We start from the raw sequence: 14,768 nt of genomic DNA, 5'->3' as shown, positions 1-14,768 counted from the left end.
GTGCATCACTGCAAAGCATCTACTGTACCTCTGAGTTTACTGTGTGTTACACTTCATACAGTGTGTGTGTATGTATGTGTGTGTGGTGTTTACTGAAGTGGACATAACAGGCGCTGACGCTCACATGCTGGGCGTTCACAGGGGCAGCGGACACTTTGTTGTACCAGCTTCCTTTGGCACAGACAGTCGTGATGCGCCTGTGTGTGTTTTCTGCTCTTATGGCTTACAGCTCGAGTCCTTTAAGTCTTTTTCTGTTGCAGCTAGCTGAAAGCTCTGCAGTAACTCTCTGCTAACTAGCAGCATCACAGGGTCAGTGAAGCCACTGTCTGTATCTGTTGAAATGGTGACTTTTTCGTATCTGTATCTGTACTCGGATACTTGAAGGCCCACCTTTGTTCACACAATATTCAAAGTCCCTGTGACTTTGTAAAGATTATAATATATATAGTGATATGATTCTAATATTAATATATATATAATATATATATATATATATATATATAATATATATATAAATTTACATCATTGTGTGTGTATTTATGTATACATAAATATAGCACAGTACTCATAAATATATAATGTAAAACAAAACATTTATTTTGGAGCAATTAATCATTTGACAGCACACTAATATATATATATATATAGTATATATTATATATATATATATATATATATAGATATATCTATAGTATAATTATATTATATAATTATTGTATAAATATTTTATTGTTTCTTATAATATTATTTATTTCATTTAATTATTATTGTATTTGAGGATAATGTTGCAATAATATCGAAGGCACTCTGTGACCTTTATATATATATATATATATATTTTTTTTTTTACTCTGAATTTTACCCAATAAAAATATTTTAGAGCTTAGCATAAATATAAAATATATATAAAAATGTATATATGTATAAACTATACAAAAATGTTTAAAAATGGCCATGACCCACTTTACGATTTTAGTAATTTACATGACTTTTAGAACATCCTTAAAAAATTTGATTTGCCTACCTCATACATTCATATATCTATATATAGATATATATATATATATATATATATATATATATACATATATTTTTATGATTTTTTATATTTTATATTCTTCACGGTCAAATTATATTTATATAAAATTTTATTTATTTATTTATTTTTCTTACAGGAGTTTCTTTTGTGCATCAAGGCTGCATTTATTTGATCAAAAAAATACAGGAAAATGTAATATTGTGAAATATTATTACGATGTAAATATAATGTTTTTGTATTTTTTAATGTACATTAAACTGTAATTTATTTCTGTGATGCGCAGCTGTATTTTCAGCATCATTACTCCAGTTTTCAGTGTCACATGATCTTCAGAAATCATTATAATATGCTGATTTATTATCAGCGCTGGAAACGGTTGTGCTGCTTAATTTTTTTATGGAGCCTGTGATACTTTTCTTCAGGATTCTTTGATGAATAGAAATATTTTCTAACAATATACACTACCGTTCAAAAGTTTGGGGTCAGTAAATTTTTTTTTCTTTCTTTTTTGAAAGAAATTAAAACTTTCATTCAGCAAGGATGTATTAAATTTTATAAGAAGTGATAGCAACTATTTTATATGTGTTAGTAAAGATTTATATATTGAATAAATGCTGTTCTTGTTTAAACTTTTTATTCATCAAAGAATCCTAAATAAAGAATCACAGTTTCCCAAAAAATATTTGGCAGCACAACTATTGATAATTCTAATAATAAATCAGAATATTAGAACGATTTCTGAAGATCATGTGACACTGAAGACTGGAGTAATGGCTGATGGAAATTCAGCTTTCCATCACAGAAATAAATTATATTTTAAAGGATATTAAAATAGAAACCATTATTTTACATTGTAAAAACATTTTGCAAGATTACTGTTTTTTTCTGTATTTTTGATCAAATAAATGCAGTCTAACTGAGAGAGCATTTTGAAGGCTCAGGAAACCTTTGCAGGTGTTTTGAGTTGATTAGCTGATTGGCATGTCACCATATTCTAATTTGTTGAGATGGTGAATTGGTGGGTTTCTGATAAATGTGAGCCAAAATCATCACAATTAAAAGCACCAAAGACTTAAACTTACTTCAGTCGTGTGTGCACTGAATTTATTTAATACACAGGTTTCACAATTTGAGTTGAATTACTGAAAATAAAATGAACTTTTTCCATGACATTCTAATTTAGGATTTGAGATGCCCCTGTATATATATTCCATCAGATGGCCTCTTTCTAAGTGAGCAGTTCTTAACCAGAATAAGCTGCGCATTATTCTAGACTTCATTTTGTTCGTCAAAAGTCTGATATCATGAGAGAAAACGTCCTGCGGTCCAGACAGACTGACAGGAGGAGAGAGTGGAAACCAGTGTGAGGGAAAGTGTGAGGTTCGGGTTCAGGGAAGAGGACAGATAAGGAGAAAATCATCGGAGGATCCGGCAGGATGTGACCAGCGCATACAGGAAGGGCATGGAAAAACTCTGTGTGTGTGTGTGTGTGTGTGTGTGAGTGTGAGTGTGTGTGTGTGTGTGTGTGTGTGTGTGTGTGTGTGTGTGTGTGTGTGTGTTTTCCTTAACTCTGTGTTCAAGTCTCAGTGGAAGTCTGAGAACAGAACGTCCTGTTTTAGTTTTATATGTGTTTATTCTAATATTTCTCTCTTATTAAAATGCAGAATCCAATAATGGGTTAATTTATAAGACAGAATAAAGATACTTTTATCACAGTATCACAATGGATAGGTGGATTTTAAATCAGTTTACTATTTTGATTCGACCGGACGTTCATTTCTGTCATTTTTAAAGAATAAATAATAATTTCAATAAATATTCTCATATTTTTTTCTCTATAAATGAAATGCTTAAACATAATTTATTTATGGGTTAATATATAAGACAATAAATAATAAACACATTTTTTTTGAAGATTTACTTTAAATAATTTTACTCAGTTTTTTTTTAAGAAATATATTTTTGAGAAATAATCTTATACAGGTGCTGGTCATATAATTAGAATATCATCAAAAAGTTGATTTATTTCACTAATTCCATTCAAAAAGTGAAACTTGTATATTATATTCATTCATTACACAGAGACTGATATATTTCAAATGTTTATTTATTTTCATTTTGATGTTTATAACTGACAACTAAGGAAAATCCCAAATTCAGTATCTCAGAAAATTAAAATATTGTGAAAAGGTTCAATATTAAAGACATCTGGTGCCACACTCTAATCAGCTCATTAACTCAAAACACCTGCAAAGCCTTTAAATGGTCTCTCAGTCTAGTTCTGTAGGCTACACAATCATGGAGAAGACTGCTGAATTGACAGTTGTCCAAAAGACGACCATTGACACCTTACACAAGGAGGGCAAGACACAAAAGGTCATTGCAAAAGAGTCTGGCTGTTCACAGAGCTCTGAGTCCAAGCACATTAATAGAGAGGCGAAGGGAAGGAAAAGATGTGGGGGAGGTTCACAAAGAGTGGACTGCAGCTGGAGTCAGTGCTTCAAGAACCACTATGCACAGACGTATGCAAGACGTGGGTTTCAGCTGTCGCATTCCTTGTGTCAAGCCACTCTTTAACAACAGACAGCATCAGAAGCGTCTCGCTTCAAAAAGGACTGGACTGCTGCTGAGTGGTCCAAAGTTATGTGCTCTGATGAAAATAAATTTTGCATTTCCTTTGGATATCAGGGTCCCAGAGTCTGGAGGAAGAGAGGAGAGGCACATCCACGTTGCTTGAGGTCCAGTGTAAAGTTTCCACAGTCAGTGATGGTTTGCGGTGCCATATCATCCGCTGGTGTTGGTCCACTGTGTTTTCTGAGGTCCAAGGTCAACGCAGCCGTATACCAGGAAGTTTTAGAGCACTTCATGCTTCCTGCTGCTGACCAACTTTCTGGAGATGCAGATTTCATTTTCCAACAGTACTTGGCAACTGCACACAGTGCCAAAGCTACCAGTACCTGGTTTAAGGACCATGGTATCCCTGTTTTTAATTGGCCAGCAAACTCGTCTGACCTTAACCCCATAGAAAATCTATTGGGTATTGTGAAGAGGAAGATGCAATATGCCAGACCCAAGAATGCAGAAGAGCTGAAGGCCACTATCATAGCAACCTGGGCTCTCATAACACCAGAGCAGTGCCACAGACGACTGATGCATTGCTGCAGTAATTAAGGCAAAACAATAACCAACTAAAAATTAACCCCAACTAATTATTAAACTCTTTTCATTTCCAAAATTTCTAAAAATCATTTCTTTGTATTGGTCTTAAGTTATACTCTAATTTTCTGATTTATACTCCTAATTTTTCTGAGATACTGAATTTGGAATTTTCCTTAGTTGTCAGTTATAATCATCAAAATTAAAAGAAATAAACATTGAAATATATCTCAAACTTGTGTGTAACTCAATAAAATATAATGTACAAGTTTCACTTTCTGAATGGAATTAGTGAAATAAATCAACTTTTTGATGATATTCTAATTATATGACCAGCACCTGAATATTTATCTCTCTCTCTAACTGAAATGCTTCAAACTGCATCTGTTTTCTTAAAAACATTGCTTTAATTTACAGGTAATCAAAGTATTTTTAGGTGACAGACTCCTATTTCTCTTTTTCCTTCCAGGTATATTGTTAGCAGTACATTTGATAAATTCAGTGATACTGTTTAATAAAATTATGAAAATAATTTTACAATTTATCACAACTAATATTAACTCTTTATTTCCATCCTGTTTATTTGTCAGAGTTAATGTTTTGACGAGTTTGTTCAGAATGTACTGTACTCTAGTAATCTCACATGGAAAACTGCATGAAGAGCTTATAATGCATTGATCTTTAGTCATACAAACACATTGTTTGTGTAGAAAATTTTCATGCTGTAGAGAACAAGCGTATGAAACTTCACCTTCCACTGCAGCCACAGTTCTGTCTATGATGGTGAGTGGGGGGAGTGCAGGGGGGTTTCTCCTGAAGTCCACTATAATCTCCACTGTTTTGAGAGTGTTCAGCTCCAGGTTGTTAAGACTGCACCAGACAGCCAGCTGCTCAATCTCTTGTCTGTAAGCAGACACGTCACTGTCCTGGATGAGACCGATGACCGTAGTGTTGTCTGCAAAATTCAGGAGCTTGACAGAGGGGTCTTTAGAGGTGCAGTCGTTGGTGTAGAGGGAGAAGAGCAGTGGGGAGAGAACACATCCCTGAGGGGCACCAGTGTTGGTGGTGCAGCTGTTGGACATGAATTTCCCCAGTCTCACTAGCTGTTGCCTACCTGTCAGAAAGCTGGTGATCCACTGACAGATAGAGCTAGGAACAGAGAGCTGGGTCAGTTTGGTCTCGAGGGCTATTGGGATGATGGCGTTAAAAGCCGAACTAAAGTATGCAAACAGGATCCTCACATAAGTCCTTGTTTTGTCCAGATGTTGCAGGATGAAGTGCAATCCCATGTTTACTGCATCATCCACGGACCTGTTTGCTCATAAAGGCAAACTGCAGGGGGTCCAGTAAGGGTCCAGTGATGTCCTTCAGATAAGCCAGAACCAGTTTTTCAAACGACTTCATGACAACAGATGTTAGAGCCACAGGTCTGTAGTCGTTAAATCCTGTTATCTTGGGTTTCTTTGGAACGGGGATGATGGTGGAGCGTTTGAGGCAGGACGGCACTTCACACAACTCCAGAGATCTGTTGAAGATATGTGAAAAGATGGGGGCCAGCTGGTCAGCACAGGTTTTCAGACAGGCTGGTGTAACGGCATCTGGGCCTGGTTTTTTTTTCTCTTTTGTTCTTCCTGAAGAACTGGCGCACATCATCCTCACTGATTTGAAGTGCTGGAGGTGTGGAGAGGGGGATTGCAGGCGGTATTAACGGTTGTGTAGAGAGATGACCAGAATGGGTGTGGGGGGTTTCAAATCTACAATAAAACTCATTCAGGTCGTTAGCAAGTCGTTGATTAGCCTCAGTGCAGAGGGATGGTGTCTTGTAGTTTGTGGTGGCTCTCAGTCCTTTCCATACTGAAGTTGAGTCGTTGGAAGTAAACTGGTCTTACAGCTTTTTGGCGTAGGTCCTTTTAGCCACTATAATCTATTTGTTCAGTGTGTTCCTGGCCTAAATGTACACGACTCTGTCCCCATTTCTGTAGGCACCTCTTTGGCCTGACGAAGATGTCTGAGTTTTGCTGTAAACCATGGCTTATCATTGTTGAATGTTAAATAAGTCCTGGTAGGAATGCATATATCCTCACAAAAACTAATATAGTATGTCACAGTCTTTGTGAGTTCATCCAGATTGGTGGTAGCAGCTTCAAAAACACTCCAAACAGTGAGGTAAAAACAAGCTTGTAAATCCTGCTCTGTTTAGCTGGCCCATCTCTTCACAGTCTTTACTACAGGTTTAGCAGATTTAAGTTTTTGCTTGTAGGTTGGTATAAGATGAACCAGGCCGTGATCAGAGAGCCCCAAAGCTGCTTGTGGAACAGAGTGATATGCATCTTTTATTGTGGTGTAACAGTGATCCAATATATTACTGTCTCTTGTGGGACATGTAACATGCTGTCTGTATTTTGGCAGTTCACGGGAGAGACTGGCTTTATTAAAGTCCCCAAGAACAATTAAAACAGATTCCAGGTGTTGTTGTTCTGTCTCTGTGATCTGGTCAGCGAGTTTCTGTAAAGCCAGGCTTACGTGCAATTGGCGGAGGAATGTAAACACTCACCAGAATGAACGAGTGAAACTCCTGCGGCGAATAGAACGGCTTGCAGTTAACAAAGAGCACTTCTAGATCTGAACAGCACATCTTCTTTAACACAGTTATATCTGTACACCACCGTTCATTGATGTAAAAGCATGTCCTGCCGCCGTGCGATTTCCCTGTTGATTCTGCGTCGCGATCTGCTCTAAACAGCTTAAAGTCCGGCAGATGGAGCGCGCTGTCTGGAATGGCGTTATTCAGCCAGGTTTCCATGAAACACAGAGCAGCAGAGTGTGAGAAATCCTTATTTGTCCGAGAGAGCAGAAGGAGTTTGTCTGTTTTGTTGGGTAGAGATGTTATGTGAAATAGCATAGAGAGTTGGGTAGAGTTATGTGAAATAGCTTATTCAAGACAGTACTAAATAAAAAATAACAAAATACGAAATATGCTATTTTTATGATCCCTCTATTATTACAATTATTAAATTAACTGTAAAATAAAATAAAATAAAATAAAATAGTAAAATAAAATTCAATTATTTAAAATTTTAAATTAAATTAAATTAAATTAAATTATTCTACTTAACTGGCCTATAGGTTATAGTGAATAACGAAGATGTTTTTGAAATGCACTTCATCTGATTTATGGAATTATTACATTATTCAATTAATTGAAACATTTGCTGCTCTACACATCAAAATGAAATTACACTGTCCACATTAAATGAACAGACATGAAAAACATTTAATTTGAACATAAAATAAATGCACTGATAGATCACTGACAAAAATGTAAATAATTTAACCTCAAAACTGTTCAGATGGAATTATCTCACAAATGTTAATGTTCGTAGGAGGTCAAAAGTGAAGATTAATGAGAGCATAACCATTGAATAAATGAGCTGAAGTGTGCTTCAGCGACATCTACAGTAAACTGAACTATGGGAATTTGGTGGAAACTACAGATAGTGTTGCATAGTAAGTTTGTGTAGGAGGTCTGTCTCTGCCTGTTTGGGGCATCAGGATCTGTCAGACTCTGCCCTCTAGTGGTGGTGCTAAAATCACACGTAACCTAATCAGACTTAATAGAGCAAACAAACTAGTTCTGTATTTACTGTATTGCATGAGCAGTAAAGATCTGCTTTATCAGTGTGTGAGTGAACTATCCGAAGGAATAAAATAGAACCGCAAATAAAATAAAATTAGATTAAATTAAATTCAAAATAAAATACAAAATACAAAATAAAATATAAACAAAAACAGAATAACAATTAAAAAAAATATATATATATATTACATTTACATTTTACATTTTAGTCATTTAGCAGACGCTTTTATCCAAAGCGACGTACAAATATATATTATATTATATTATATATATATATATATATATATATATATAATATATATATATATATATATTTAATAATATATGTCAACTGTTTGCTGAAACTCATGTCAACTGTTTGCTGAAACTCATTATAAATGTGGTAGGGAGTAGAAAATGTCATTGTATTGATATGAAAACCACCGAGTCTGTGAGAGATACTCACTACAGCTGTTCTAATTTTTATATATATATATATATATATATATATATATAGATATATATATATATATATATATATTATAATATGAGATAATATATTTGTACGCGAGCTTGGATAAAAGCTGCCTGCTAAATGACTCAAAATGTTAAATGTAAATGTAATATATGATATATATATTTTTTAATTGTTATTCTGTTTTTGTTTATATTTTATTTTGTAAATTTGAATTTAATCTAAAATTAAATTAAATCCAATTCTATTTTATTCCTTCGGATAGTTCACTCACACACTGATCTACACTCACACACCGACAAAAGCAGATCTTTACTGCTCATGCAATACAGTAAATACAGAACTAGTTTGTTTGCTCTATTAAGTCTGATTAGGTTACGGCAGTGATTTTAGCACCACCCACTAGAGGGCAGAGTCTGACAGATCCTGATGCCCCAAACAGGCAGAGACAGACCTCCTACACAAACTTACTATGCCAACACTATCTGTAGTTTCCACCAAATTCCCATAGTTCAGCTTACTTTAGATGTCATTGAAGCACACTTCAGCTCATTTATTCAATGGTTATGCATCTCATTAATCTTTCACTTTTTCGGCTGAACATTAACATTTGTGAGATTAATTCCATCTGAACAGTTTTGAGGTTAAATTATTTACATTTTGTCAGTGATCTATCAGTGCATTTATTTTATGTTTCAAATTAAATGTGTTTCATGTCTCATCAATAATGACAACAATAAATCATTATGATGTGTAGAGCAGCAAATGTTCAATTAATTGAATAATGTAATAATTCCATAAATCAGATGTGCATTTCAAACATCTTCGTTATTCACTATAACCTATAGGCCAGTTAAGTAGAATAATTTAATTTAATTTAATTTAATTTAAAATTTTAAATAATTGGAATTTTTATTTTACTATTTTATTTTATTTTTATTTTATTTACAGTTAATTTAATAATGTAATAATAGAGGGATCATAAAAATAGCATATTTGATGCTATTTTTGTTATTTTTTATTTAGTACTGTCTTGAATAAGCTATTTCACATAACTCTACCCAACTCTCAAATAAAATCCTTACCCAACAAAACAGACAAACTCCTTCTGCTCTCTCGGACAAATAAGGATTTCTCACACTCTGCTGCTCTGTGTTTCATGGAAACCTGGCTGAATAACGCCATTCCAGACAGCGCGCTCCATCTGAGCCCATCTGCCCGGACTTTAAGCTGTTTAGAGCAGATCGCGACGCAGAATCAACAGGAAATCGTGACGGCGGGCAGGACATGCTTTTACATCAATGAACGGTGGTGTACAGATATAACTGTGTTAAAGAAGATGTGCTGTTCAGATCTAGAAGTGCTCTTTGTTAACTGCAAGCCGTTCTATTCGCCGCAGGAGTTTCACTCGTTCATTCTGGTGAGTGTTTACATTCCTCCGCCAATTGCACGTAAGCCTGGCTTTCGCAGAAACTCGCTGACCAGATCACAGAGACAGAACAATCCAACACCTGGGAATCTGTTGTAATTGTTCTGGGGACTTTAATTTAAAGCCAGTCTCTCAAGTGAAATGCCAAAATACAGACAGCATGTTACATGTCCCACCAGGAGCACAGTAATATATTGGATCACGTACACAACACAATAAAAAGAGGCATTCACTCTGTTCAACGCAGCTTTGGGGCTATCTGACACGGCCCTGGTTCCTCTTATACCAACCTACAAGCAAAAAACTAAATCTGCTAAACCTGTAGTAAGATCTGTGAAGAACCTGGGCCAGATAAAACAGAGCGGATTACAAGCTGTGTTTAACCTCACTGTTTGGAGGTTTTGAAGCGATACCACCAATCGGGATGAAACTCACAGAAGACTGTGACTACTATATTGTTTTTGTGAGGATATATGCATTTCCTACCGGGACTTATTTAACATTCAACAATGATAAGCCATGGTTTACAGCAAAACTCAGACATCTTCATCAGGCCATCTTTGGATGCCTACAGAAATGGGGACAGAGTCTTGTACAATCAGGCCAGGAACACACTGAACAAAGAGATTAGAGTGGATAAAAAGACCTACACGAAAACGTTGGGAGACCAGTATAACTCAAAATTAATCAACACACTTTCACACTTCACCCATGCAAATACAAAAAAATCAACAAACCTCAAACAACCTTAATTAATATTATAAAAGACCCCAAACCCCCCACACCCATTCTGAAGATCTCCCTACACAACCATTTACACCTCCTGCAATGCCCCCCCCCGCCCTCCTGCACTTCAAATCAGTTAGGATGATGTGCACCAGGTCTTCAGGAAGAACAAAAGAAGAAAAGCACCAGGCCCAGATGGCATTACACCAGCCTGTCTGAAAACCTGTGCTGACCAGCTTACCCCCATCTTTTCACAGATCTTCAACAGATCTCTGGAGTTGTGTGAAGTGCCCTCCTGCTTCAAACGCTCCACCATCATCCCCGTTCCAAATGAAACCCAAGATAACAGGACTTAATGACTACAGACCTGTGGCTCTAACGTCTGTCATCATGAAGTCATTTGAAAAACTGGTTCTGGCTTACATTACATTTACATTTAATCATTTAATAGACGCTTTTATCCAAAGTGATTTACAAATGAGAACAATAGAAGCAATCAGACCAACGAGAGAACAACAACTTATCTGAAGGACATCACTGGACTCTTACTGGACAACCTGCAGTTTGCTTATCGAGCGAACAGGTTTGTGGATGATGCAGTAAACATGGGATTGCACTTCGTCCTGCAACATCTGGACAAAACAGGGACTTATGTGAGGGTCCTGTTTGTGGTCTTTAGTTCGGCTTTCAACACCATCATCCCAACAGCCCTCCAGACCAAACTGACCCAGCTCTCTGTTCCTAGATCTATCTGTCAGTGGATCACCAGCTTTCTGACAGATAGGCAACAGCGAGTGAGACTGGGGAAATTCATGTCAAACAGCCGTCCACCAACACTGGTGCCCCTCAGGGATGCGTTCTCTCCCCACTGCTCTTCTCCCTGTACACCAACGACTGCACCTCAAAAGACAAGCTCCTGAAGTTTGCAGATGACACTACAGTCATCGGTCTCATCCAGGACGGTGACGAGTCTGCTTACAGACAAGAGGTCTGAGCAGCTGGCTGTCTGGTGCAGTCTTAACAACCTGGAGCTGAACACTCTCAAAACAATGGAGATGATAGTGGACTTCAGGAGAAACCCCCCTGCACTTCCCCCACTCACCATCATAGACAGCACTGTGGCTGCAGTGGAGTCATTCAGATTCCTGGGAACCACCATCTCTCAGGACCTGAACTGGTACAATCACATTGATTCCATTGTTAAAAAGGCCCCAAAAAGGTTGTACTTCCTTCGCCAGCTGAGGAAGTTTAACCTGCCACAGGAGCTGCTGAAACAGTTCTACTCAGCCACCATTGAGTCTGTCCTATGCACTTCATTAACTGTCTGTTTTTGGTTCAGCTACACAATCAGACATCAGAAGACTACAGAGAACGGTTCGGACTGCTGAAAGGATTATTGGTGCTCCCCTGCCCACCCCTCAAGAACTGTATACATCCAGAGTGAGGAAGAGGGCTCAGAATATCACTCTGGATCCCTCACATCCAAGTTACCCCATCTTTGAACTTTTGCCATCTGGCCGGCGCTTCAGAGCCGTAAATACCAGGACAGCCAGGCACAAGAACAGTTTCTTCCCCCAGGCAATCTACCTCATGAACAGTTAAATGTTCCCCACAATGTGCAATATCCTTATATTTATTTGTTACCCCTCCATCCTGGTACATCCCTGCATCGTACTCAATTCTATTCCATTATTATCTATAGCACAACTGTTTATACAATTTATTTATTTGCATTTTTTTATTTTTTTGTCTGTGTGTTGTTGTCTCTCTGTACTGGGAGCTTATGTCACTAAAACAAATTCCATGTATGTGCAAGCATACTTGGCAATAAAGCTCTTTCTGATTCTGATTCTGATTCTGATAACAGATGTTTATATATACTCCACAAGATATAGCTGAATTTGTTAAAATTACCCCGTTCAAAAGTTTACATACCCTTGAATCTTAATACTGTGTGTCATTTCCTGGATGTTTTTATTTTTTGTGATAGTTGTTCATGAGTCCCTTGTTTGTCCTGAACATTTACATTACATTTACATTTACATTTAATCATTTAGCAGACGCTTTTATCCAAAGCGACTTACAAATGAGAACAGTAGAAACAATCAGATCAACGAGAGCAACAACGGTATACAAGTGCTATGACAAGTCTCAGTTAGTCTAGTACAGAACACGTAGCCAGGGTTTTTTTTTTTTTTTTTTTTTGGGAATATGATAGAAAAGAAAAAAGGTAAGTACTAGTATTAGTTGGTTAAGTGCAGGCGAAAAAGATGAGTCTTTAGATGTTTTTTGAAAATGAGTAAAGACTCAGCTGTTCGAAAAACAGAGCGCAAACTTCTGGAGGGTGCATAAGATTGAACTAGTGAGTTTAGGTAGGTTGGCGCCGTGCCAGTGGTCGTTTTGTAGGCAAGCATCAGTACCTTGAATTTGATGCGAGCGGCTACTGGTAGCCAGTGTAACCTGATGAGGAGAGGATTTAACATGGGCTGTGTAAAATGTCAATTTCCACATGTTCCCAGTACATACATACAGTTTTTTCGCGTTACTCTCATTCCGGTGCATACAGATAACATTCAACATTAACCCCACTACAAAAAAATAACTAGATCAAATATAAAATGCAATTATACAATACGGGATTTATCAGTATAATATAAAATACAAGTAAATAAAACGTTTAAAGATAAAGCAGCGCAAGGTAAAATGACAGATATAGTGCAAATCAATGAAGTGAAACAACAGTGCAGTTAAGGTAAAAGATTTAGTGCCCACTTATTAAAAATATATTAAGTCTGAGTGACAAGTGACAAGTGACATTATTTAACACTGATGAGTCCATGCCCGATATGAGGTGGCGGTGAGAACAGTAGACCAATGCTGCACAAGTGCTCGTGCGATGTCTCATATAATTACAGTTGTGGTGGCTTGCTCTGACAGGATTGCTTAGTTGCAGTGGTTGAGGGGGAATCGAGGGTAAGGGTGGTGCAGGTTCGGAATAAGGAGTTCAGCTACAGGACCAGCCTGGTCGTTGTCCTTCAAGTCTGCTGCGTCCATGGCCTGGAGACTCCGCAGTCCTCCCTGATGGCAGCAGACTGAACTGTGAGACGGACGTGAGTGGGATCACCTGTGAATGCCATGAAGACAACCCTCGCTGCTGCATTTTGGATCAGTTGTAGAGGCTAATGATAGTACATGCAGGAAGGCCGACCAGGAAGAGCTATTGCAATAGCCTCCTAGGACACAAGAAGTTAGGTGGCTTGCTCTGAACAGGAAGGGTTAACTTCCTAATGTTGAAATAAGGCAAATCACAGGATTCTGCCTGCTGTTCTTCAGTAATACACTCAAACTCCCTCACTATGGTTGACGAACCCATAGAGAACTGTCCTGATGAACAGTTAAACTGCCTGCTGTTCTTCAGTAATCTCCTCCAGCTCCTGCACATTCTTTGGTTTTTCAGCATCTTCTGCATATTTGACCGCTTTCCAGCAGCGACTGTATGATTTTTAGATCCATCTTTTCAAACTGAGGACAATTGAGGGACTTGTGCATAACTATTACAAAAGGTGAAAACATTTACTGATGCTGAAGAAGAAAACATAACATGTTGACATCAAGACAGTGCTAAATAAAAAATAACATGCAATTTTCATGATCCCTCTTATTTTGTGAAAATTAAGGGGTATGTTAACTTATGAGCACAACTGTATGTAATAATATATATATGCCTTACTGTACCATGGTACGGTACTTTTCATAAGGGTATGTGAGGCAGATGCTATCTTGTTTTTGGTTTGTTTCATTCAGTAAATTCATGTAAACATGAGACTAAAGTCACTGAACACTAACAGAGTTCAGATCATCTCTAAAACTGACTCTGACTTCCTGTTTGACTTCCTGGCACAGCTGGTGTGTGTGATCAGAAGAGGAAGTTTGTGTTGTGTGTGTCTGGTGTTTAATGAGAGCAGTAGAGATGATGGAGACGGATGGAGACTCAGACGAGGACAGACGGTAGGGTCTCGCTCTCATGTCACTTTCACCTCTCAAGCAGCAGCAGGGCTTTGACTTGCTGGGTGTATGAAAGAGAAATATGAGAAATAAAACATGAAAAGAGCCGAGCACGACCGTTTCCTGATCCGTATCGATGTGAGATGCAATATATTACTCCATGCAAAAACAGCTAACTCTGTGTGAAGGTGTATGGAAATGTTTTTATTTTAAGTTAAACATGCAAGCAAACAGATTAACTGTGGAAAGGTGTCTAGAAATTATTTTGAATTTAAATTTATAAATATTTATTTATTATTTGTTAAATTATTTATTATGCATG

The 14,768-nt window shown here is 37.2% G+C and overlaps 1 protein-coding gene across 1 annotated transcript in view; it reads left to right on the top strand.

The window, feature by feature from the left end:
- LOC109094891 (E3 ubiquitin-protein ligase DTX1-like) overlaps positions 1-14,768 on the top strand; it is a 44,583-nt gene that overhangs the window by 13,379 nt on the left and 16,436 nt on the right. The window contains exon 4 of the mRNA XM_042763006.1: positions 14,362-14,449. Coding sequence (XP_042618940.1) covers positions 14,362-14,449 — 88 coding nt within the window. The remainder of the gene's footprint in view (positions 1-14,361; positions 14,450-14,768) is intronic.

The sequence above is a fragment of the Cyprinus carpio genome, chromosome A8 (genome assembly GCF_018340385.1).
Source record: "Cyprinus carpio isolate SPL01 chromosome A8, ASM1834038v1, whole genome shotgun sequence".
In the NCBI taxonomy this organism is placed as follows: domain Eukaryota; kingdom Metazoa; phylum Chordata; class Actinopteri; order Cypriniformes; family Cyprinidae; genus Cyprinus; species Cyprinus carpio.
The sequence above is the reverse complement of the archived record's forward strand: the minus strand, read 5'-3'. Positions and strand labels throughout refer to the sequence as shown.